At 37.4% G+C, this 26,959-nt stretch overlaps 1 protein-coding gene across 1 annotated transcript in view; it reads left to right on the top strand.

The window, feature by feature from the left end:
• Nucleotides 1–23,371, top strand: part of WDR70 (WD repeat domain 70) — a 119,727-nt gene extending 96,356 nt beyond the window's left edge. The window contains exons 14-18 of the mRNA XM_065662898.1: nucleotides 8,715–8,815; nucleotides 10,289–10,368; nucleotides 13,307–13,423; nucleotides 13,773–13,935; nucleotides 21,423–23,371. Of these exons, the coding sequence (XP_065518970.1) occupies nucleotides 8,715–8,815; nucleotides 10,289–10,368; nucleotides 13,307–13,423; nucleotides 13,773–13,935; nucleotides 21,423–21,507 (546 nt within the window). The 3' untranslated portion in view covers nucleotides 21,508–23,371. The remainder of the gene's footprint in view (nucleotides 1–8,714; nucleotides 8,816–10,288; nucleotides 10,369–13,306; nucleotides 13,424–13,772; nucleotides 13,936–21,422) is intronic.
• The last annotated feature ends 3,588 nt before the right edge of the window (nucleotides 23,372–26,959 follow it).

Genomic DNA, 26,959 nt, shown 5'->3' with positions numbered 1-26,959 from the left:
TCATAAGAACTTTGCAGAAAAGTTTTCAGTCCGTGAAAAATGAGGGCCACTTCAAACGTGCGAAGATTTGTATGAAAACTAGATTTGCATCCCCTGTACAGTTGTCTAAGTATCTTAAGGTTTCTAAATGGTTCCACACGTTCATTATAAAATGGAAAAGGTTGAAAGCCGCTGCTTTAATATCTTTTCTAATTACAGTTGTTTAAAAATGGCAGTAGCCAAATAGGGATGGGGAGCAATTGTTGAAAGATTTTGTGATAGTGAGAAGCTGTCTAGTTGTTAGCATCCAAATATTTTAATGTTTTATTTAATGACATATAAGTTCTTTGAACTAATTATAGTATTTTTCTGAAGTAACTTCTTCCGTTCTCTGATAGGAAAATGGGAAAATATATCACTAAAGTCAGATGGACTTAATGTTGTGCAAGTTCTAGCGCTATAGAAGATTAAGATGGAAGGCACACTGAGATTTGGTGTCTCACTGAACCACAAGCTTGAAATTGCTTACCCTTCTTAAATATAATGTAATATAAGCTTAGGTAATGAGTAATGTTAATTTGAAAGGTAATTACTGTTGCTTAAAACAAACAAAAACTGCCAAACTAATAAACAGTTAGGTTTCCTTAACCTTAATTATGTTTTAAGATTCTAGTGTTTTAAAGATATTGCATTGCACAAGTAATTCTTCACGATGAATATGTAAGGGTTTTTACAGGAGAAAAGACAGCGATAAATCAACAATTTGCACTGATTTTGACAGATTTTTCTTTTTCTGGCAATGTTGGAATGTGTAAAAATTATAGTTAAGATACGTACTCGATTCAGTGAGAAAAGCCCCATTTGGCTACTGCTGTGGTGACCTCTCCTTACAGAGATCATGGTCAGAATGTCATACACGTTCGTTATCTTCCCTGCTGACATGCCACTTATGTCGCTGTCTGGATAGCCAAATGCAGCAAATCTGAGCTGTGCTGTTCAAACAGAACCCATCACATACCGTCATGGCCATTGAAGCAAAGCTTGCACATGGGAAAGAGGGAAGGTTTATTTAAGTTTTTCTTAACCAAAAATATTTTCTTAAAGGAGCAGCCCTTTCTGTCACTTTTTTATTGTATAGCTTCAAGACAGAATCTGAAAGAGTTGTTTGTTAGACTGTAAATTAGCAAATGGGTAAGCAATAAGGGTCTGTATAGGCTCTGTTTCTGGTTTATCCCTATTTGGCTTTTTGGTATGTCCAGAGCTAGACCTCAGATTCTAAAAATTTGTTGGCTAGTTTTAGTAATTTGTATCTGCTGTATTCTTTGTACACTAGGAGTATTTAATTTTGCTTCCAGGATCCTTTATCCTTGAGCTGGGGAGTTACGTGTATGTAGTACAATTGCTATAATATAGGTCCTCGTTTTTCTTACATAGCTATTTTAGCCATTGTAGGCTTCGGGGATTCACCTGGCCAAATATAGATGTCTACTGCTTATCCAGTTACCCTGTGCTCCTTTTCTAATCAACACAGAAAAATAAACACATCCAGACTGATTTTATCTTATCCTAAAATAGGTATCTAAAATAGGTTTTATGAAGGCCACTGTAAAATTCTTGCTTCTCTCTGTTAGCTATAAAGGGAGGTGAAAGTTTGTAGGCTTTTGAAGAGCGGAGCTGTAAACATTATAGGTGTAGACATTGGAAGTTTTGTGAGGTAAGTTTACTTCCCTCCAGTGGTGTTTGTTCTGTCCTGCTAAAGCACTAGGATGTTTCAGGTCTTGTGCTCTGACCTTGTTAACAGCAAAGTAGGAGACAGTGGATTACTTCTGCACTGATTTCTATTGATTTAAGGATTTTAACTGTAGGCAGTTTACAGAAGAGCCTGCCGCTATGAAGAGATTGTGCTAACCGAGAGTGAAGTCTATATTCTCTTGCTTGCACCTGATTTACAAACATAACTGTCAAAACGTCAGCAACTTCACCTTAAGATTATAGATCTTTTAACTAAATTTGAACAAACTTTTTTTGGGGTGTTTGGTTGGTTTTGGTTTTTTTTTGGGGGGGGGGGTAGCTGGTGGAAAAATCACACAAAGGAAACCTTCAAACCGCAGGAGCTCTTGCTGCAACAGTTAGGGGGGCATGAAAGCATAGGATTAGTATGTTCTCTTTCCATTTTCAGTATTTATCTGAAATTAGTTTTGGGGTGGTTTTTTTTTTTTTTTTCCCCCAGTCGTAAGGAAATCACTTTTTCCAGTTTGCAAGAGAGGTTTTGGTTGTACACTAACCACAGAGATAGTACAAATAGTAGCTGTATGTCAGCATCATTTAGTAGAGATTTCCACCCTCTTAGAGTAGTTTTCTGCAGGTGTGGAAGTACATAATTGCATCTTCTCCATTTACCAGATTTGTTTGTCTTTTGGTTTTAACACTTTTTTGCTAGTAGTCATGAAAGGGGACATTAGTTTAGTGAACTTAGAAGTCTAGAGCCTAGAAGTCTGATAGCTGCAGATAACTGAATAATCAGTTCTGGCATTTTTGAGCAAATGTAGAAGCAGACTGAAAATGAGAATTATCAGGGATGAATGAATGGCTGTATGTGAAGGAAAGGGAAAATTGAAAATGTTTATTCGGACAGTGCATAACTGATACGGAAGCATGGCAGTAGGAGCTTTACCAATGAACTTGAAAAAGCTGATACTTAACATGAAGTGTTCATTTAGAAGACAAATGCATGGTATTTAACCTTAATACTTAACTGTCTTTAGGGAGAAGGGGTTGTTTCCAAAGAAAACAGTGCCTGATAGAGATGCAGTAAGACCCCCTGAAGGAGGAAAAAGAAATTAAAACATCATTGTAAAATACGGCCCATCTAATTTATTTTTCATTTTGCAGTAGCAAGGAAAGAATATAGCCTCGTTCACCTAAGTGCTTCAGAATGCCTATTTATGTAAAAAATAAGGATTTTTTTTTTTTTTTGGTGAAACTTGATATCATGCCGCTCTTGCAGCAAATTCTGACATCCATAATCAGTATATGCATGCACATATACATGCCTGTTTAACGAAGTTTTGCTAGCTACAAAAGATTGGCAATTATCTTGGGAGTTGTATGCATATAATGGTAGTTACATTTTGTTGGGTATTAGTCAAAGTTTCAACTGAAATGCAAAATCTAAGAACTCAGTACTTTCATACAGCTTCAGCTTACAGACATGCAAAATGTTAGGAATACAAGAAGACAGCAGTGGAGGGAAACCTTATTTTCCCTAGCTCTTTTGCAGCAGGGTGAAAGAGGGTAGAGATGAATAATGCTTTTGAGAGACATTCTTTATATACACTCTCCTTATTTTGCTACGTAAGGGGCAGCCTTACATTTTAGTAGGTTCAAAAGATATTAATGAGTTTAAGTGACTGCTTAGGCTCTCGTATGAAAAATATTTTAGGGCTAAGAATTAAGATATATGTAATATATAGAAACCAGGTAAGCTTGTTATATTTGCTTTGGGTTTTTTCTTAATAATGCATCCGCTCTGAAACTTCTCACAACCCCCATAATCTCTGCCAGTTGCTGTTCCCAGTGTAAAAAGTCTAGCCCTTTCTAGTTGATCTTACTAGAATTTGTTAACTTTTCCTACTGTTTGTGCCTCCAATCTATACTGACACCCCTGAGATACTTCTTTCCATCATGGACCCGCTCTATTCATGCTATAAGGCTGAATGCTTTTACCTGAAGCATGGACTAGGGAACTGAATTTTGTCTTTGCTGCTGCAGTCTTGAAACATCTTTATAAGCAAAGATCCATGAGAATTCTTTCAATCCTTGACATCAGTTTAAAGTTTTATGACCTTACCCAGCTTCGTGGTTTCATCTTAGGGGTAAATTTTCCATTCCTATGCCACAAATCATTTTAATCTTTTCTTGCTGACCTTGTAAAATACCCTCTCCGTATTGTTTACTTCTGTTGGGGAGTTACCCAAGTGCTCTGGACAGTTTCAGTTGAGATAATTAGCTTTTGCTTTCTGAGAAATCTGCTTTGGTTATTCTTCACTTTGCCTGCTAAACACAGGAGTATATTTCTAGGCCAGAATAAATGTCCCATTCTGTGTAACAGAAAACTATGTTTCAGGCTTCGGTTTCTCATTTAGAAGCACTGCTCTTAAATCCCATCAAAACACTGCTAATGTACAGAGTGCCAGCAAAACCGTGTGTGTAGTCACCTAGTCAGCTAAGCCAGACAAAAAATAACCTAACAGAAAAATTATTTGTCATAGTTTATTGTTTAACTGCAGCAACAGCTCTACTCCATATGCTACAAAGGGAAACCCACAGGTGAGAACAGACTGTTAAGGGTGAGACTATTTATGAATCACCCCAGAATTTCACATGATCTGGGACTGTGTGTCTCAGAAGAAATGCAGGTGGAATAGCACACAAGGGAATAGCAATATCATCACTTTTGCCTGCCACCTTTCTATGTGTTTGAGTTTTATGGTTTAAGATTACCACATATTATTAAACTTTTAAGTTACTAAAGGTAAAACTTTCTAAATCTGGAGTTTATTTTAAAAGAACTGTGAGTCTGAAGTAAGTTTAGTGCTTAGCTTAAAAATAAAAATTATATATAGTTCAGATAATTCATATTTTGTTTTAACCATACTATAGCAACTTCAGAAAAAGATATGGCAAGTTTCAAGAATGATCAGTAATATGTTCTTATTTCTTTAGGCAGTTGTTTAAGATGATAAACATTCTCATCCAGATTGAAAAAGCAATGCCTTTAAAATAATCTTTTAATTGACTTTCAGTGTAAGTAGCATTACAGGACAATTTGTTACCTGAAAATGACTACAAAGGCCTACTGTCAAGAACACCCACTGAATCTGTTGTAGCCTATTCCACAGTGGCAGTGAAGAAGGTGAATTTGGAGTGTTTTTCTTTCTGTTAACATTTTTAATATTTTCCTTGCCTGACTTCACAAAAATATTTTCACAGTCTTTTACCAGTATTTCCCAACACAGGCTACTGTGTTTATATATGCAACAGGCATTGCAAAAGGCTATTGAGATTGGTCTAATTTGGAGAACTTAATGCTTTTGCATCTAAGTGCCGTACTTTCAGATCTTACAGAGCTGGCTTCATTAGTTCCATGGATAAAATTATTTTCAGGATTATATTACAGGCTTCCAGGACTTCATGCTCAAAAGATGTACTGCCCAAAACATCCAGAAATCTTTATCTTAAATATTGAAGATGTTGATGTGATGATACATTACTCATTTTATCATTCTTATTTTTTATAATATATTATTTTCCATCTGCAAAGCTGATATATGACATGGAAATTTCAGTATTTCAGAATCTACATAAACTTGTTTCAGTTTTATTTTATAAGAAACATGTAAAGTCCTTCTGTGTGATTGTTTGAATCTAGAATTAGTTAACTGAAATTTTTACTTGTTTTTCTGGTGTGTGTATTTTCTGAATGTTGAAGCTGTCATCCACAAGATTTCCATGCAGTCAGTACTTCATACTTGGTCCAGTCTTTTGTGCTTGGCTTCTATAAAGCAATGTCAAGCAGTTTTATTCCCTGGTCTTTTACTTCTCTTACCAAGCATGGAACCACCTTGGTAAGTGGAGTGAGAGCTTGCAGTTTGTTCTTACCTGCTGAGGTTATTGCTCGAACTCCTGTCTTGAGGGCAGTTAAAATTGAAGTACCACCTTGTTTGTGTAGGGTTCCATTGCAGGGCACAATCTTAGAATGAAACAAGGTATTCTTAAAAAGTTACTGTGGAATGGCAAATTCCCTTTCCATCTCAGAGAAACAGAACGTGGCAATAAGAAGCCCATAGCCATTTATATCAGGCAAAAGAGTTGCGAGCAGGTTGAGGGAGGCCGTTATTCTGCTCTGCACAGCAGGCACAACACTAATTACAGGAATGTCCACTTAAACATAAGAAAACAGTTTGAGGTTTGGTAATTTTTATGATGGAGGTGGTCGTACATGGAGACAGGTTGCCCAGAGAGTCTCTGTCCATAGAAATATTCAAAACCAAACATAGTGTTCAGAGCTACCTGTTGGCCGTCTTTAGAGTGTGTGGGGTTGAATTAGGTGTTCTCCAGAGCTCTCTTCCGATTGAAGTCATTCTGTAATTGTGTACAATTCAGTATCAGTTGGTGGGTATCTACCTATTTACACAGGTAGGCAAAGCCAGGAAGAAACTTTTCCTGCTATTAACACACTTGTTTGCCTGGAGAGCTGGGAGGTAGGACCTTCTTGGAGGTGGAATTTGATGATTAGCATTTCCAGTGATAAAGATGTCTACGATAGTTACTTTAACTGAACAGTAGGGAGGTTAGAGGCATCAAAGTAGTAACTATTTTTTGTATGATAAAGAATCGCCTTTTCCCTCATTCACAGTGTGTGGACCTAGTCCACAGTGATCACTTTGTTGTGTAGATTTATATCATTGGGGAAAAAATTCAGGATCTAGTTTAGGAATTTTGGTCTTTTTAAAGTATTGCCCATTTCTAACATAATATGAAAATCTATGTAAGTATTTGTATTATTTCTTATAAAGTAGTTTCTATGCCAATGGATTAATAAAATTACTTGCATGTTCCAGCTTGTATTTATTTAGTTATATTTTGGGGACATTTTACAGTTTGAGAAGATTTATAGGTCTGTGTTTAATGGCAGTTATTTTGCCTGCTCTGGAGCATGTGCCATGGGTGGTTTTACGTGTGCTGTGCATGTTTGACAAGTTGGAAATTTAGCAATCCCCAACAGTGCTGAGCCACACTGTCTCAGACTTTGTTTTTGTTGGCTGGTGTCCAGTACCATGCTATAAAATACATTTACTTGACAGTAGAAAGTGGAGAACCACATGAACGAGAAAGTTGAAGAAGGCTGGTGAAAAACATGCAATAAATATTAATAAAAGGCCACCCGCCTCTGACCTTCAATGCTTATTAGCTTTGGGTGTTTTAAAGTTACTGTAGCATTTTGAGCATTAACAGTATGTAAGAATGTCTTGTTTAAATCAAACAACTTACTAGCAACCCTGCATTGATTATTTTGATTGCTTGTGGCAAAGCTTATGGAATAATAAGAGAATTCTACTTTGTACCTTTAGTTATCTTGTAATAGATTGTTGTCATTTAGTTTTCTCATAATAAGCAAACCAGATTCATTTGTACCTGTACGCACCTGGAAATGTATAATACTGTATGTACATCTATGTAGAAAGAGAATGTTTTGCAAGAGGAACCTTGTAAGGAATGGCCGGTTAATTCATGTAAACTCAATTCATTCAATTTTTCTTCTTAAACAAGAGCACAAAGCAGAAAAATAGCTCAGAAGAGAGTCTTCCATCATCTTGTAGTAAAATGAATCTCTGATTCATGATGGCTGAATGCGCATTAGAATTTTTTCAATATTTTTAATACTGTATTTCTCATAACATTAAAAAAATGGGATCTCGGCCAAAGCAGAAAGTATGGAACATGAAATGAGAAGTGATTCAGGAGTCACTAGAGCTGATAGGTAACCATGCTTTTTCAGATTAGATGGTTCTTATCTCCCAAATCATAGGGCTTTATTACACTCCTAATTATATTTTAGCTGTGCTGTATTTCTCTTAGGACATTAGTGGTTCCCATTCTGTGAATTTCATGTGCTGTATTATGTTAAAAATTATGTAGGTAGATGGGTGATAATGGTTGAATATTGAATTATTAATTCACTTTGAGAAGAATCTATTCCTGGCTTTTGAGAAGAGAGAAGTAGTTAGCGGAAATACAGGGCAAAAAATGAGCATTTTTTTCAGTGAAATACTAACAGAATGATGCATCCTGCTAACTCTGGATACATTTGTTACACCAGAAATACAAACACTGTTAAGACCAGTCTTCAGTCTTGGACAATATCTCTGTAAAAAATTATTGTCTCTCAAAACCAGACACTTTTCTTGCCCTTATTAGTCAGAGGCACATACAGGTTTTGTGTTTGTGTTGGGATGCATTGCCCTTCTCACCAAGTTCCTTGATGCTCCTGAGTCAGAAGATTGACTGTGACAGAGTTCCTGTGCTGGTGTGCTGAATCAGACTGAATACACTAATCACATGGAGATTCAAAGTCATGTGGAGAACCACACTCTGTGTGTAAAAGAACAATACTCTTAATGTCTGAGAATTAGTTCCTCTGCTGACCAGAAGTGTGACAGAGCTGTGAGACATTGGCTTCAATTACCCAGTTCTGAGTGCTGTGGGGAAGAAAGAACCAAGAGTGAAAATCAGCTGCTCTTCCATTTCTTTAGTCAGCAACTGAAAGGTCAGCACTGTGTGAGAAGTGAAAAGCATAAATTAGAGAACAGGGTGGAAGAACTAAGAATTAAGAATAAAAATGCAAAAGTCATGAAGGCCTGTACTGCTGTGTCTGAAGCACTTCATTGTTCTCCTTGCTGTCATTATTCAAATCCTCCTTTAACTTTCCGTTTTCATAATGCTCACTAAGACCCTGGACCAGTTAGTCTATGGAAAACACTGTCATGCTGCCACCATGTTGTCACTCCTTTTACGTTGTTCTGGAACTTCTATTCATCCACATATTCATATATTCATTCATGTTCTTAAGCATGTTGCTGCTACAGTGTGACTTTGATCCACTATTTGACAATAGGAATATTAATTCTAAGATCTAGATCAATGACCAGCTAACAATATGTTTTTTATTTCAGAGTGTTGTGCGTAGCCTTTGGCATCCTAAGCTGAACCAGATCATGGTTGGTACAGGAAATGGTTTAGCCAAAGTCTACTATGATCCTGTCAAAAGCCAGAGGTATGTAATCATGATTAAGGACTAAAAACATTATTTTTTTTCTTAAATTTAGCCTGATTCCATGGTTCTTTGATTATACTAAGAAATGAGAAAAACCGTTTTAGTAGCATTTGTTTTGCAGTGTTTTTCAGTTTTACTTATTTAGTAAGAGTAGAAAGAAATAAAAAACAAGAAACCAGTTTGTTTCTGAAAAACAGGCACTCTGACCTTTTCCTGGTGCAGTATGCTTGCTGTCTGTTCTACCTGAATTTACATATGCTTTCAGTTTTCTGTTGCATGAAATCTGCAGTAAAAATAACCAAACTTCCATCCAGTCTCTTGGAGGTTGCTGATGTGGTGTTATTGAAAGGAAATTTATTTAATTTAGTTATATTTTTGATGAGACTATGTTTGTTTGGGTTTTTTTTTTTTTTTTATCTCCTGAAGTAAAAATCATTTTTAAAAGCCTTAGCTTAAACTTCAGTGTCTGTGAAGTAGTACTGGAAGAAGCAACTTGAGAGGGTGCAAACCAAGGAAGCACATTCCCATCTTTCTGCTAATCTTCTCCCCTACCTGCATCTATCCTGTGGCTTTTGCCTGTAAATCTAATGGAAAGCTGGTAGCAATTCATCAGACATGACTTCTCAGGCTGGAATGAAAAGAAGAGGGCTTTAGTGGTCTATAAATACTTCCTTTGCAATTAGTTTGCTATCTGGATTGGCTGGTGAACTTGGGCATGCTTGCTTCCTGTCAGCTGGGGGGGAAATGTACGCTTCATCAATACTGAATGGTATAATGTTCTGCCTGTATATGCATTCATCTTTATTTCAATGGCATCCAAAAACATACTGTGTCCAGATGCTTACTGTGACACTTCGAGGTGAAGGTAAACTCTAGTTTACAATATTATTGGAAATGTTTTATTTTTCTGGTCTTTGCCAATTTAGAGAACAAGAGAGTTGGTCATCCTTGTTTGGACAGCTCTTCAGAGGGTAGCCTGCATTTCCTAGGGTCAGAGACCACAAGAGTCCTAGCTCAGTTTTGTGTCCAGTTTGTTTCCTGGTACTTGCTATGAGGAGGAAAACACCACTAGTTTAAATCAGTCTGCACCAGCCAGGCTTATGCAGTTTTTTCCAGCTGCAGTGTTAGAGACACCTCTAGTAAGATATAACTGCTGCCTCTGTGGCTTAGTAAGAGTACTAGGAGAAAATCATTGCTGATGTTGTGAGAGAAGCACTTTCATTGTGCATGCTGCAAGTGCTGTGGACAAATGAAGTGTGAAATGAATCTTCCACCCTTGTTTCCGCATGTCATATAAACTGCTCTGTAACAGAATCAGTAATCTCTGTCCTCCACATGTGCACGGACAGGCAAAGATACACATATTTATGAGTATTTAAAATGCTGTATAACTTTGTTAAGGCTGTCTTGAATAAAAACCTGTTTCTGTTTGATATAAATAGACCAACTGAACTGCTGTGTGTTTCCTCCTAGGGGAGCAAAATTATGTGTGGTCAAAACAAAGCGAAAAGAGAGACCAGCAGAGACTCTTACACAGGATTACATTATAACACGTAAGGAATTTAAGTATATCTTTATAGAAGCATCCTTAGTTCTTAGGTTTGAAATTATTTGCAGATCATACAGCTTTATATTTTTCTCCTCTAAAAAAATTGCAGCTTTTCATCAAGTGTTGCTCACTGGTGTGAGATGTTAGTGCTTTGTACAAATTTTTTTTCTAGCCTTGCACAGTCAGAAAGGAACATATATCTTGTAGGCTCTGTAAAGTTACTAATAATGATTGCTTTTTAGGTCCTGATGCACCTGAAAGCCTGAAAAAACAACTGCCTTAAAAAAAAACCACACAAACCAACAAAACTCCAGTATTTTGGAGTTTTCCCAAATCTTCAGTTTTACATAACTAAATCTGTGATTGTAGATGAGTTTAGGAAATGTTTTCCCAGTTGAGAGCGTTAACAGCATCAGTGACAAAATCAGAGACATTAGTGATGGGTCTTAGAAAAAATTGCAAGTGATTTTTCAAACTTTAGAACTTATCCGGAGTTATATGGGGTTTTAAACAGCTTAAATACCTCTGTATCCTCAAGGTTGTCCTTGTATAAGGCCTTATGTTCATATTAAGGCTAGCGGATGCATAAGAAATAGTTATCATTGTTACTATAAAGTGTTTAGTGATCTGCCTTTTCCCAAGGGCGAATTTTCCAAAGGGATGAGGGGATCAACTGAGATTTTGCCCCTCACCATTAACATTCCCCTAATGTAGTGTTTCATCATATGGAATGAGAAGAGTCACACTATTTTGCTTTCCTGCTTCTCTTCGTTCTCTTCCAGTTCCATGGTGTTTGGATTCATCTGTGTTTTCCAGTAGTTTTGGTACTGGAAATAGCTAAAACCATTTCTATAGAACAAGATAATTGTTTGGCAGCATAAAAAACAAAAGAAAGTCTCAGCAGTCTTCTAGGTTCCCATCTCGGGTATTTCCCAGCCACAGCTGTCTCCTGCTTGCCTCACTGCTGCAGATGTCCAGCTCTGATTTTTGGGTAGCAGTGGGTAAAGTAGTAGCTGGCAAAGAACAGGGATATTTCTCTCCCTTGGGTGCTCTTCTCAATCCATCCTTACTTACTACAGCCTTGCCTATATCAACACATGGTCTATTATCTAAATACTTTGTGTGCACCTTGTCATTAGTGTTTATAATGTAAAGAGCTTTTGTGATTCAAAAAAAAAACCACCTTTCTGCTTAAAAGGTAATTGAAGTTGTGTATTCAATAGCATTTACAAATGTCATTCAAAGATTAGGGTCCCAATTATGCAAAGTTTTGGAATTTTGTCTTTGAGTTTTAGCTGTTTTTCCGGTTTTTCCACATCATTTTGAAACCTAAATAAGGATACTTCCATATAAAGCAATGCAGAAAAATGTAAGGATTTGCTTTGCAAATGTTGAACTTCATTGCATACTTTGGAAACTATTAAGAGGTTAGATGTCTGTCTTTTAAGCTTACCAGTACAAAAGGGAAGAAATTAAGATCTTGGAAGTCCTTTTGAAAAGTGATCCAATCCTTTTTCCTTCTCCTTTCTCTTGCCCTATCGCTCAAACTCCTTCCCACACCCTTCGGACTTCCAGCTGCCCTTTAATTTTAGGATTGCCTGTAAAGGCTACTTTTAATATAGGAATGTTGTTTTTAGGGATAAGGTGTTACTTTTAAAGCACAGGAATATGAATTTTGGGTTTCCCTTAGACAACTTTGACTCCACAAATAGCAAGGGCTTGGATCTCTGAGTCACATGCTGTATGTAAACCAGTCAAGCTTAGTGCTTTTCAGTAAATTGTCCCAGGCATTTTAGACTTAATGAAATCTGCAAAAATAAGGCCTAAACATTTATTTGAAAACAACTGCTTTGTCGCCTGGTGGTGACTTCCCTCACTCTAATAAATTGATCAGGCTTCCAGAAATAAGCTCAAAAATCAAACTGGTAAGTCCCTAGACACTACCTTCTTCTTTCTCTTCTTCTTCTGTTTCTCCGTCTTTTCTCCTGCTCTTTCTTCTGCTCTTTCTTCGTCTCCTCGTGCTTTCTTCATCTCCTCACGCTTTCTTTGTCTCCTTGCGCTTTCTTCGTCTCCTCTTTCTTCTCTTCTTTTTTCTTCTTCCTTTACTCAATATAGAGCTGGTGCTTCTAAATGCAAGATTTGTTAGGCTGAGTTTTGCCTTTGTTGGGTCTTTTGACCCCAGCACAATTTCCTGCATTTTTGGAAACAGCAGCAATTAGCATATCTGAGTGTGAGAGCTAAACCTCACCATAAGAAAACTGCGTCCCTGAACATGGGCTTTTTCTGTTGCTGTCAAATTGCCTGAGCGGACCAAAACAATTACTGTGATGAAGGATACGGAGGACATTTTTGAGGAAATAGAAGTTTTAAATACTGATAATTTGGCTAAATTGTCTCAGTAATGGGTATTCTTCCAACCCTGATTAATCTCATAATTTAAGAAAGAACATGATTAATACTTCATGTGCAGAACCATTACCATTTAGATCAGTGAGAGGACTGCGTCCCTCTATGTTGCAGATCTGAGAATGTATCCATGCTCTTGTAGCATTAGAAGACTGGGAAGTTCAGAAAAGAGCAACCAGTTGGTCACAGTGCTAATTCTGAGAACTGAGTGATAGGAGAATAAATTAAATATACATAAACTGTGCAGACAGTATTTCATATGAAAGGCTTCTGCCTGAAGGAAATCTGGAAATATCTTAAATGATTTCATCTTTGAAAAAAAATCAGCAGAAGGAAGCCCTCAGTATCCATCAATAAATCACTGCTTGGATACAGAAGAACTGTCTCCAACTGGGCTGCTGCTTCTGCCACATTTTCCATTGCAAGGAAGAATCCTAATCTTCATCTTTGTAATTAAAACCTCATTCTTCGTCTTTGTAATTAAAACCTTATAAAGAAAATTTCTAACATTTCTTCTCCAAACTGTGACCCTTCAGCCCATGCGCTTCCGATGTTCCGTGAACCACGACAGCGAAGCACCAGGAAGCAGCTGGAGAAGGATAGACTGGACCCTGTGAAGTCTCACAAACCTGAACCTCCAGTAGCAGGACCAGGTAATCTAGGTGTAATCATTTCAGACTGTTGTATGCCAGAGGGACCATCATGTTGGGTCCTAAACTTGTTTGGGTTCGCATTCAAACTTTTTTGTATGGTGACTCTATATGATGGGCAATATCCAACACCGTATACATTGTTTTTTGATTGGGATGCTTGCCTGAAATAAGTAAATAATCACAATGACTTATTTTGTGTTATGTAATCAGCAAAACGCTTACATGAATGCAGCTCTAAATTAGATTTTTCCTACAGTGTTAAATAACGTCTTTGTATCAGGTCACTGTTATAGATGTTTACTTCTTAAATATTTATCTCTAAAATAGTCTTTTTTTATTTTTTCTGCAGGTCGTGGTGGGCGTGTTGGAACTCATGGAGGTACCTTGTCATCATATATAGTGAAGAATATTGCACTGGATAAGACAGATGATAGCAACCCTCGAGAGGCTATTTTACGTCACGCAAAGGAAGCGGAGGAGAATCCATACTGGATTTCTCCGGCATATGCTAAGTAAGGATACAATTAAAAATACAAGCAGTATTTCTGGAGTCCAGTGGGAGTTTGGTAAAAATAGAACACACGTTTTTAATGGTATACTTTGCCTTTTTTGGATTGCTGCCATGAGTATGTAAACTAAGAATATACCATACTCTTTTTATGAAGATAAGAGTTTGAAGAGGAGGTTAAATTGTTGAAATTTGACATTTCCATTTTTAAAATGTACCTATCAGTGCTAGAAAATTATTTTAAAGCTTTCTAAGCTGTTTAGAATCTTCTCAATGTCTGTAATTGCAATATACCTTTTAGTAAAATACTGTCCTTTTGACAGACTGGGATGATAAGTTTTCTAATATGCCCTCTAGTTCTGGCTGATCCTTAGGTTAAATCTTAAAAATATTTACTTAATGTTATGACAGTATATTTTAGGCGATTTCTCAAATGTCGTAAGTTTGTGAGGCTTTTCCTGCATACGGACCAGAGTACATGCTTAGATTAACTTGGTGTTAAAGGTATAGTACTATTAAAAATTGCACTGATAAAATCTCCTATCAGGACTTCAACTTAAGTGTTCAGTAGTGGTTACATAAATTAAAGAGCCTTATTGAGATTATGGTAGTGAAACCTCGGTAATCCTACAGCTGGCAACTCAGTTTAAATGTATGTGCGAGTGTGGCATTTGCGTGTATGTGTTGCTATGGAAATTGTGCAGTATGCTTCTAGATCACTTTCTACGAAAGACTTTTTTTCTCTTAGAAGTAAATACAATTCAAAGCATTAAATAGATAGTTCATCATAGTACTAAAATAAATAATAAATGAATTTCACAGTAATGAACAGAAAGTAGCCTTTCAAAAATTACCAAAATTTTCATGTTTTGTTGATGGTTTTGTTACAGAAAATCTATGAAGTAGTATTCTCAAAATGCATAAGGTAAAGGTTGTGAGGAGCTGAAATAGTCTGCACAGAACAGACTGCCAGTAGCAAACTATTTTTTCATGTTTGCAGCCCAGTGTTTTATCTCCTAGGCTGTACGTTCATTAGTTCTTTACTGACTTTACTTTATTAGTATTTAGCTCTTTAGGGAAACAATCACCACCTCTTTAAATACTCAAAATGTAAGAATCATAGCTGTTTCTAGTGATGACACTTGTTTTCGGATCTGACCCACGTGTTCACAAAGGTAACTGAATAGCTGTTCCAAAGCAGCTTGAGAATGTTAGTAACTCAGCCTGGCTTTGACTGGGTAATTAGTCAGTATGGCATACTGGTAATTAATAAGCGTGCATTTGATGATGTACATCAAATCAGTGCATTATACAGAACCACATTTTGCATCAAAGAAGTATTTGAAAGCCTGATTCTGTAACAGTTGTTGTAATGAATATGCTAAATATTGATCATTAATTGTTTGACAGTGCATGTGTGCTAGAGATAAAAATTACTTTGAGTGCATTGGTACCTTTTTTATTTGAGATGGGCAGCTATCCATCTTTAAAAGTAAATACAATCACACATTCCATCAGGTAGATAGATAACTCAGTATATTTTTGGCTCAGTAACTTCATTGATTGTGTGTTAAGTTTCATCCCTGACACCTGCAATGTAGTAGACATGAAAGTTTTAAAACATAGCTCTATTACAGAAGGTTTACGGTGTCAGGTGGGCAGATCTCATTAGTGTCTAGCTGAAGATGTAGCTGCAGGGGAAGAAGATAGCTAGCTGAGAAGTGGGAGGATCCAGGTCCAGACTGCTATTAACTTACACACCAGACGGTGATACATATGTGGGGGGGACTGGACTGCAGCCAACAGCATGTTGCCTTAGTGGTTTTGTCAGCTGATAAATCTCATGCCAGTGAAACTACCGTTATCCTTGTTTTAAAAGCTTGACTTTTAAGATACTGTCTATGCAAAGAGCATTTTAAAATTATTATTCTTGTTATTGTTATTACTGTTATTATTTAAGACACTGAATGCAAAAACTTTGTTATCATGGTATGTTTTTAATTTTCAGAAATATTTATTAATAGTCTATATTAATAGCTGCAGACCAGTGATAGTCATAGGTTTTATTGGCTACTTGCCTGCACACACAGCTGTGTTAATTATATCCTATGTCTGACTTTACCTGGCATGTATGTTTACCCTGTGTCTAAAGCATCTTGCAGATATTCTTATGGATGCATATTTAATAAAATATGCAAATTACAAGTAATTGTTATAAATTATCATGTAATACTGAATTGTCAGTGTCCCTGGTGGCCCTTTTAAAATCAGTCGTTCATAATAATGAGCAGTGTACAAACCTAGGGAAGCTAGTTGCTTAGCTATAGCATAAGATACACTATAGAGTTAGGAAAGTCAATACTCTGATACATAACTGCATTCTGTCTTGAGACCTAAAAGTCATACATCTAAGTTACTTTCTTTTTTTAAATACTGTGCGTTCTTTTCAGTACTTCATTCCTCTGCTCTCATTTTTTCCACATTTCTTGTAGTAAATTTCCACTTAATGTACTATCCACTCGATGTATCTCTTGTTTGACAAGGCTTTTGGTTTTGTGTTGCCTAATGGATGGTTATTCACCTACAGTTTTTCATTCTCCTTTTCAAGAAAATGTCTAAGAAAATTGTAGTTAATTTTCTTCAGTGATGGTTATTACATAATTTTAGACTAAGAAGACTAAGAAATGCTTTTTTTTTTTCAGTTGATCGGAGTTTTCATAACTCTGTGATGACTGCATTAGGGTTTGGTCCCGATTTATACTGATTAGCTCATTCTAAATCAGAGAACTGTCTTCACACCTTTTTAATTGTATTTTCAGTTCAGTAATTCTTATAAACAAATAGCTGCAGTGGGACTTTTGGTGTTAGCTTATACATTGTATCTAAAAATTTCCTTCTTGTTGGAGTTGAAGGTGCCTGATTTGTTCTTGAAGCCAAATAGTCATTTGTGTTATCACTTGAGATTTTTTCAAGCTTCTTATTATTAGCCTGGCCTTTCTATTTCTTCTAAAATGTAAGCCAGAAAAGGAAGGGGAAGTACATAAAAGACAAAAGGATAGGTGAAAAAGCAGATGCTGCTGAAAAGGATACTGAGGATTATAAAACGTGCATGCTGAATTAGGAGATGACACATCACAGAAGTGCAGTGCGAATGAAGTGGTGAAAAAGGTGTGACCAACACAGCAGAGAAGTCATAATGGGTGAGGATAAAGAAAAGATCTTGAGATTTTTCAGGAGAAGCTTTTTAGAGACCTTGGCAAGAGTCTCTAACGAATTTCAAATTTCAGTGGAGTGAAAGGAAAGGTAGAACAGATTGAAAATTTCAAGTAAAGAACTGCAGGAAAAGAACTTGAGGCATCATTTGTAAATGTTTGAAAATTACATTCTTTGTGAGCTGTTTGTTTTAACACAGCTGTACAGATATACTATGACTTCAGATGTCCCTCTGAAGGAATTGCTAAGCATTGTAGCTGAGGGCCTAATCAGCCCCAGATGTACTTCTCTTCTGTGCCATAGGGAAAGTGAGGTTGAAGTTTTCCTTCCCACCAAGATAGACCAGAGTTCTTACAAAATACCTTTTCCTTCAGTGATGTTGTCCTTAATTTGCTGTCTTTATCACTGCTGCCTGTCACAGGCAAAAGGGAATGACTTGAAGCAACAGCCTGTAGCTGTGCTGTGTTCACTGAACTTTTTCTCAGTGGCCGTAGCAGTGTGTGAAGTGCTAGTCATGCATTGGCTCAAGTACCTTTAGTTGAAGAAGCAGGACTGAAGAGAATTTTTTGTAACAATGATTTCATTGGCACATGTTGGTATATTTAAGGTAAATCTGTTTTAAAAATTAGTAATTTTGAGATTCAGCAAAGAGTCAGGGTAGTTGGTGGGGTAAGGAATATGAAGGGGTCTCATGCTGAAAATCTTCGTTTTTGAGTCTCGAAACAGCCTTTATGACATTATTGTGGTTTCTGAGCATGCTTGAAAATAATCTTTTTTTCTTTATTCCAGTGCAATATAAACACAAATTTCAAAAGTTATTGCAGCATGAGTAACATGCTGTGACATGCAGTTGTCTTCTCCTGCTGGTTTAGCTGTAGCAGTATTTTTTTTAGCTGCTAGTCTGTGAACCTCAGATGTCAATAAGCTACTTTTATTGGATCCCTGAAAAGTAACTAAGTAAAACAGCCCATAACCAGAGGGATTATGGTGACTCAAAAGCAGTCTGCATGGCCCCTGGAAATTTTCTAGAGGTCTGCATATCTGTATTTGTTGAGAAACGCCAAAATAAAGAGAAGCACACAGTATGAGGAAATCATGTTAGTTTTTTTTCCTGGTTTTGTGGGTTACACTAACAGGCTGCAAACAATGGGAGTGCATTTGTCAGTGCATTGAGGTTGTTCAGGGACTTGCCCAGCCAAGTTTGAATATCCTCAATGATAGAGATTCCACAACACTTCTCTGGGCAGCCTGTTCAGCAGTCTGGTCGACAAGCATAGTATGCTCTTGCTAAATCTATGCTGGCTGTTTCCTAACCTTCTTGTCCTGCCTGTGAATGGAAATGCGTTTGATGGGGATTGTTCCCATAGCCTTCCCAGGGACTTAGGTAGAATATCCTGTAGTTCCCCAAATCTTCTTTTGCCCTTCATAAAGATTATGATGTTTGCCTTTTCTAATCATTGAGAACCTCCCCCAGTCACCATGACCTTTCAAAGATTGATAGAGTGCCCTTGCAATGACATTGAGTCACATGGCATTGAGGTACCAGCTCCCTTGGTACCTTTGGATCAATCCCATCTGATCTCATGGATTTGTGTATGTCTAATGAGCAACGTACTCCCTGTCTCCATCTTCCTCTTCTGTCAATAATGTCTCACTCCTTCCCAAAGACTCTGCTGGTAGTATTGGGGTCTTCTGAGACATGAGGACAGACCTTATCAGGGAAAACTGAGCCAGAGAAAGCATAAAGTATCTTGATCTTTTCCATATTCTACATCAGCAGGTTTCCTGCCCCATTGAGCACATTTTACTTTCCATTCCTTTGGCTGTCATTGTACCTGTTGAAGGCCATGGTGTTGCCTTTCAACTGTCTTCCCAGTTTCTACTCCAGCTGAGCTTTTACTTTCATAACTCAGTTTCTACATCTTCACTTAATGTCTGTGTTCCTCTTGGCTAAGGTTATCCTTGTGTCCTCTATGTTCGCCCTTTTTGGGGTTGATCTCTGACAAGAGATCCCTGTATATCCATAATACACTTCTGCCAGACTTCACTTTCTGCACATGGATGGAATGTTTTGAGGAGGTTGTCCTCAAAGATCAGCCAGCTCTCTTGGGTCTTTGCCCTCTATGGCAGTGTCTGATGCAATCTGTCAACTGGATCCTTAACAAGCTGAAGTCAACCCCAAAGTCAAGGATAAATAAAATACAGAAAGTTGATGGGGAAAAAGAACAGAGTTTTCCCCATGTGTTATTTAGCCCTCAGAAATAAAAATATTTTGAAGTAGTAAACCTGTTCTGGTAACTTCTGTATTAATCATGCAGCAAACTGCTACTATGCTAGTAATCTCTATTTCAGTTACTAAGCAGAACATTTTGTACTTAAATTATCACTGCTGATAATGCTAAAATGAAAACAGTGTTTTCTAAGCTTATGCCTTTAAAATGATCTGGCATACAAATCGCCCTAGGCTCCAGTTGCTGCTGTGTGGCTTGTGGAGGTGGAACAGTTTACATTTCAGCTGAGCTGATGCTACAGCCATTTCATGTTAATTTTCAAAAACGAGATAGCAACCATAGCTGATTTCCTCTGTATGTGTTTGCTTTAGCTGGTTACTGCTACGTGACGCTGCAGCTTCTTTTCACCTCCCATCCCCAGTGTTACTTGATTCTATGTAATACTTACACTAACTGAAGTCTGTAACTGTTCTCTGTGCCACACCTATCCTGGAAAATGCGGGTTTCTGCTGCTTGTTTGACAAATTAAGTCATTCTCCTTAGTTGGAAGTTTCTAACCAAAATTATGACAGTAGAAGGCTTTGTGGTCAGAATTTATATATAACTAGTTGTGCTTTACTAATAAGCCCCTCAATACTGACCTGAAGTGATCCTGTGTGGCGTTTAGGTACCTTTTATTTATTGTGATAAAAGTAAGTTACACTGTTAAAGAGAGCTAAATAAACTTTCATTGATATGTATGGAAGAAGATTCCATACATTCCAGCTCTTCAGCAGCTAAAAAAATCCAGTATTTTTGCCAGTAGAGCCTTCATCCTGGGTATCTGTTTTGGATTGTGGTTTTTTTTTTTTTTTGTTTTTTTTTTGTGTTTTTTGTTGTTGTTGTTTTTTACCTCCATGACAAGTTTGGAGGATGGTGGAGAAAACAGGCAAATAAGAAGATCCTTTGTATAAGGAAAGTTGTCTTTGACTAGTTCTGGTGCCTGTATTTAACAAGCAGAGAATCCTGTTCTTTAATAACTAATGGCTTGCTATTACTCTTCGAAGTCAGTGGCAACACTGAATTATACCTGTTGTGTTAAGTAAGGCAGACACAATTTTGTTAAGGTTTGTGCCTTTTGTAGAGTCTGCCAAATAACAGTGGTTACAATAATCATGCTTCACATCCTTAGACTGCTGTAAAAACATTACTTAATACATTAATGAGATGATGACTGCCCTGGCTGCATTTTATACTTTTTCGTGTCTGTTGTAATGAGAATTCAAGAGCATTCAGCTCCACAGTGGTTGTGCCGAGAATTAGGTTGCAAAAGGGGACCATGCAGTGATTAAAGTGTAAAACAGGGGAACTGAACATCCAAACAGTTTGTTGAAATGCTGCTTGATACTGTGTTCGTTTAAAAAGTAATCAATAATTATTTTTATAAAGTTTAAGTGTTATTTAAAATACAAGTAAACAGTGGAGGAATAGATATCATCAAGCTTGACTGTAGGATACACTGTGTTCTCTTATGAAGACCATTAGGGTTTTTATGTTACGGTAGTGCTAGATAAAAGGTCTTCAGAGAAGTTGGTATTTTTTCACGCACAGGCTAAGCCGGAAAACCTGCCTTGTCTGTTCTGTTTTCACTTACTGACTGCTCTCATACTATAGTGTATCAAAATGGAGGTTTCTGGTTTTTAAAACCACGGAATGAGAAGATCTGTGGCTCCATTTTCCTAGCATTGCGTTAAATTGATTTGTTCCTCTCATCTATCTTAATTTTATTCATGGAATACACAGATAATGATAACGAGCTGATGAGGAAATAATACTTCCAGAAGATGTGTGTTTGTTATGCTTTTTCTTTGCCTGAGAGCTGTAAGTTTCTTCATTTCTTAGAAGATTAGTTGACAGGTTTCTGTTGAAAATGAAAACCAGGCAAGTCTAGGATACTCTCTTTTTAAGTATAGAAAGGATGTCGTTTGTGTCTAGTGCATGTCTAATAATAATTCCTGGTAAAGAATTGTAGTCTGACCATTATTTTAATCTTTTTAATGTTTTCTAGAACACAACCAAAAGCCGTTTTTGCAGAAGTGGAACCGGAAGATGATGAAACGGATAAGCCAGAGTGGAAAAAACGTAAAATTTGAAAGATTTCATGTAAAGAAGAATTTTAGAGCATTTGAAGCAAAGTGCAGCATTTATTTCTTTATTGTGTGTAGTGGATCAAAATATAAAAGGAAAAAATACTTCATAAAACTTGCTGTAGTGTAAAAAGAGATTGTTGTGTTACACTGGATTGTAATCCCATATCTAAATTTTGTAATAAGGAATTAATTACATTGTGCAAAGAACTCCTCTTTATGTCAGTTATTTAGCTTTATAATTTAGGTGAAAAACATTTCTTTAAAAATAGAACTCTAGTGAATTCAGGATGTTGCCAAATGTTTTCTTAATTACTGCCAACTTTACAAATCCTGTATCATGACAGTGTTCAATTACTTAAATTATGCAAACAAAATAATACAGTTTTTCAGACTCTTGTTTTCCAGTTAGAAGCTAACAAATTACCCCCTTTGTTACAAGCTTATCAAAGTTTACACTTTCATTTACATTAGTTATCCACTCGGTGGATAAAGTACTGGCTGGCTGGCCACACGCAAAGAGTTGTGGTCAGTGGCTCAATGTCCAGCTGAAGACCAGTAATGAGTGGTGTCCCTCAGGGATTGGTGTTGGGACCGGTCTTGTTTGACATCTTTGCCACTGACATGGACAGTGGGATTGAGTACGCCCTCAGCAAGTTCGCAGATGACACCAAGCTGTGTGGTTCAGTTGATACACTGGAGGGGAGGAATGCCATCCAAAGGGACCTTGACACACTTGTGAGGTGGGCTGATGCCAACCTTATGAAGTTCAACCATGACAAGTGCAAGGTCCTACACCTGGGTCGGTGCAATCGCAGGCACAGCTACAGGTTGGGCAGAGAAGAGATTCAGAGCAGCCCTGCAGAGAAGGACTTGGGGGTGTTGGTCATTGAGAAACTTAACATGAGCTGGCTTCAGTGTGCACTCGCAGCCCAGAAAGCCAACCGTATCCTGGGCTGCGTCAAAAGGAGCGTGACCAGCAGGTCGAAGGAGGTGATCCTGCCCCTCTACTCTGCTCTTGTGAGACCTCACTGGAAGTATTGTGTGCAGTTCTGGTGTCCTCAACATAAAAAGGACATGGAACTGTTGGAACAAGTCCAGAGGAGGGCCACGAGGATGATCAGGGGACTGGAGCACCTCCTGTATGAAGACAGGTTGAGAAATTTGGTGCCGTTCAGCCTGGAGAAGGCTGCATGTAAGACCTCATAGCAGCCTTCTAATATCTGAAGGGGGCTTATAAGGATGCTGGGGAGGGGACTGTAGTGATAGGACAAGGGCTGACGGGTTCAAACTTAAAGAGGGGAAGTTTAGATTGGATATAAGGAGGAAGTTCTTTACTGTAAGAGTTTGGAGGAAGTGGAATGGGTTGCCCAAGGAAGTTGTGAATCCTCTATCTGTGGCCGTGTTCAAGGCCAGGTTGGACAGATCCTTGAGTGACATGGTTTAGTGTGAGGTGTCCCTGCCCATGGCAGGGGGATTGGAACTAGATGATCTTAAGGTGCTTTCCAACCCTAACTATTCTATGATTCTATGAATTAATGTGGAGTAATCCAGTTTAGTTCGTTTTTCTGTTCACAACAAGTTCCAATTTATTTTATGCTCCTGTGTGACTTCTAGAAAATACGTTTTCTAGAGTATAACCCTTACTTAAGTCGCGTTCTTTTTAAGTATGTGTGTAGTAGCTCGTAGTACTTCAGTAGTCTTTTATACAGCTTTTTTTTCCAACAATGTAAAATTGGTATGGCAAATTATATATTTTGGTTTAATAAAAGTAATATGGTTATGGCCTCATTGCTGCAGAATTTTGTTCGGGCTGTTACCAGATCTTTGTATCTTTTGGTTTAATAAAAGTAATATAGTTATGGCCTCATTGCTGCAGAATTTTGTTCGCGCTGTTACCAGGTCTTTGTATCTTTTGGTTTAATAAAATTAATATGGTTATGGCCTCATTGCTGCAGAATTTTGTTCGGGCTGTTACCAGGTCTTTGTATCTATTGACTTTGTTGTATGCCTGAATTATACATATCCTGCCTCACACTCTCTGAAGACTGATACTGTCCTTTATAAAGTGGTTTCTTAAATATTGAAAGTTTCTGCTGTGTAAAACATAATTGCAATTCTGAATGTCATAAAATAAAGGACAGATTTAAAGCAAATGTACTTTAGAGGAGAAAGGATGCAAGGGTTTAGGCATTTATATTTTGATTATAATAATTAACAGTATGCTAAGTACTGTGATTATAATATACAATATAGCAAACGCTTTGCATTTCCACTGAGACTAGAGAGTAAAAGGCATCAAACAATCAGGCTTTCTTAATTATGAATAGAATCTGAAGACATATTTTAAGGCTATATTTAACCAAGCACTTAATCACCTTTCTAACCTCAAGTGTGCAGTCCTCATCGTCAGCAGGTCTTAGATTATTTTTTGTTAAGCATTGTTCTGCATCAGTATTTCATGGTGTGATTTCCTTTTTGATACTTAAGTTTCTTTTCAATTATCATTTTTATACTTTTGGGGAAAGTAAGCCTAACTTCAGAAGATGTGATGAGCATTGGCATAACATTCCCAGGATAAAATATGTCCACTGCTTTCACTCAGTGTAGTCTTTTGATAAGAGTGGAGTCTTGCTAAATAATCCACAACTTGTTTTGTCCCTTGTAAAAATATTTTCGTACATACTTATGTAGAGTAGTAAATCACTGCTTAATTTACAATTGCAACTGTAGTATGTAGAATGAAGGACTTAGTACCTAGATGGGTAGTAAATGGAAGAGCAAAAGAAGAACCAGATGAAGAAGAGCAGTTGTTAACAAGACCACCTAAAAACCTCCTTATTCATTGTCCCTCAGCAAATGAACATTAAATGGCATTGTTTCATTTAAGGCTTTTTTTTTTTTTTTTTTTGAAATCCAAGTAATACATTAAAAAATAAAATACTTTCTAATAAATTTCTATAAAACCTTGAATAAGATTTTCAGAGGATCAGTATGTCCTTGGTTTTAGGCTATATTAACCGTCTATCATGTCCATTGTTCACTGAGGCAGTATGTCTTAGGGAACTGAGTTGCAGCTGCTCTCTGAGCTTGAGGGAAGCTTTTCGTTTTATGTTATTTATGCATATCAGATAGATCTTGTTTCCAAATTCTTGGATGAATGAGTTCTGAAAGTGAACCCTGCAGGAGTTGTGTTAGAATTTCTGGAAGAGCTCATCATTGTTACTTAGAGTGAATGTCCTGAATGACTGTTTTAGCAGCCTGGAATTTAAAACAGTTCCTGTGCAGATATACATATGAAAACCATTTAAAACTAACATAAATTGTACTTTAACTCTTGGCTTGGTTTGTTTGCCGTAGTCCTTTACGCAGGATTTTCAGGCATGTTCATCAACAAGGCAAATCTTAACACATTTTTAAAAGCATATTTTAATCTGAACAGCTCAATGGTAAGACTTAATCAAGTCAGGAAGGAGATACGAGCAGTCTGCTTGACCGTACTTGGGACAGCAGACTGTGTCTCAGCCCTTTGAATTGTCCAAGGAAAAATCTTAACATTAAAATATTAACATGATTAAATATTTGGTATGAAAGATGTAACTCCATATGCAAACTGGATTGTTAGGAAATTATACCTGCATTTTTTTTTTTTTAATGAACTTCATTTTTTAAGCTTTGTGAAGCACCTAGGTTTTGGTAATTGCCAGGTTGTAATCTTGGTCCTCCATGCATCCATACTTAGTGTCAATGTGGCAGAGTCCAGATAGGCTTTTTTTCCCATAATTCTGAAACAAGGTGGGCTTTTTTTGCTTGCTTGCTTACTTACTTCCTTGCACAGAGGTGGCACAATCATCAGAAGCATTTTGGCATGCAGAATTGCTTCCATGGTGCTTTTTCCAAACCTGTATTTTTCGCTCCATATTCTGTGCAGCTTCTAGGTTTTGTAGCAATTTATGGTCTTTTGTCATTTGTGCTAATGACTAGTTAAGACCAGCTGTTAAGTACTACATGTCTGTCTTTCTCCTATATTATTTTTTAAGTCTTCTGCAACAGGTGAGAAGATTACTAAGGCTGTCTTTGAGTCCTGGCCCTTTTCCTCTGACTGTTTGGAGCTACTTTATGATTGTTTCAAGTTTCTCTCTGGTCTACTTATGAGCTGTAGTTTACTGGTGCTTGTACTTCCACCTCTGTTTTTTGGATTGATAGATAGTAAAAACTGTGAATTTGTGCCCAAGGGCCTCCAGTCATTGGCCTCTTGCAAGTAATTAGATGCCTAGTGTGATGTTCTTTGTCACACGTGCCTTTTCTCTGTTGGGCCATAGAAATACGTATAATACATATAATGGGGAGAGAAACCATGAATCTTTATCCTATCAGTTCCATGTCTGCTAGACCCTGCGGAGTGTTTTGCAGTAAGTGGTATTGCTGAGCCAAGTGCCATCCTTTATCCATTAGTTTCTTTGACCTCTGATGGCTTTGGGGGTCTCCAGCTTGAAACATCTGTAGCTCTCATCCTCCCTTAATACTGAATTGTCTGAATTTTGATGTGGCCTGTTAGTCACAATGGTATTGCAAAATCCTTCTTCTATTTCCTTGTCATGTTAAATGCCTGTATATCATCCTGTCCTGCCTCTTGGCAGTGGGAACTTACTGAAAGCACTGTGTGCCCTCATTAAAAATCAGTAGGCCCTTGCTGACTTTTTACCACAAATAGACTAGGATTTCGTGAGGCTCTGTCCCCTGTGGTTGATCCCATAGCTCTCGTCATCTGTTGAACTGTTTCATGCATACATGTAAATGTAGAGTTGGATAGTTGGCCAGCAGGGATGTCCTTATGCTTGCCTTGCGTTGAATCATAGACACATTTTATTATATCAGTTTTTAAATCCACTAGGATTTTTGATTAATACCATTTAAACACAATTCTGTATACTTCATCCATCCTCTGGGACTCCATCTAATTGCTTCATGCAGTCTGGATAGCTCTGGAACACAAGATAGAGAAATATCTGTAGCATGTCATCCTGGGTGAAATTTGCCTTTGTTCTCAAAAGCTTCCCATCCTACATACATGCAAAGGTATATTAGCACGCTGGCAGTCTCCCACTTTGGCAGCAGTGTCTTACACTCAGATCGGCGTGTTGGAATCTCCGTAGCCTATGTGTTGGTGGAGTGCTTTGGCAATAGTTCATGTTTTTTAATGGCTGATGATCAGACAGTATGTTCATCTTGTACTCTGAGAGATGACTCAAACGAAGGCTGATTCAGAAAGCATAGCCAGTAACTCTTCATTTTGTTGTTTTTTTTTTTTTTTCCTTTATTTTCTTTTCACCTTAGCTGTAATGCAGGGCTGTTGTATGTCATGGCTAGTACTTAACTCTTTCAAAAAAGTATTCCTGTATTCTTGTGGACTCTGGCCTTTTTCCGTATTGTATCATGAGAAACTATGCAACAGATG

Source organism: Lathamus discolor, chromosome Z (genome assembly GCF_037157495.1).
Source record: "Lathamus discolor isolate bLatDis1 chromosome Z, bLatDis1.hap1, whole genome shotgun sequence".
Classification (NCBI taxonomy): Eukaryota; Metazoa; Chordata; class Aves; order Psittaciformes; family Psittacidae; genus Lathamus; species Lathamus discolor.
Note: the sequence above shows the minus strand (reverse complement) of the source record. Positions and strands in the feature narration are given on the sequence as shown.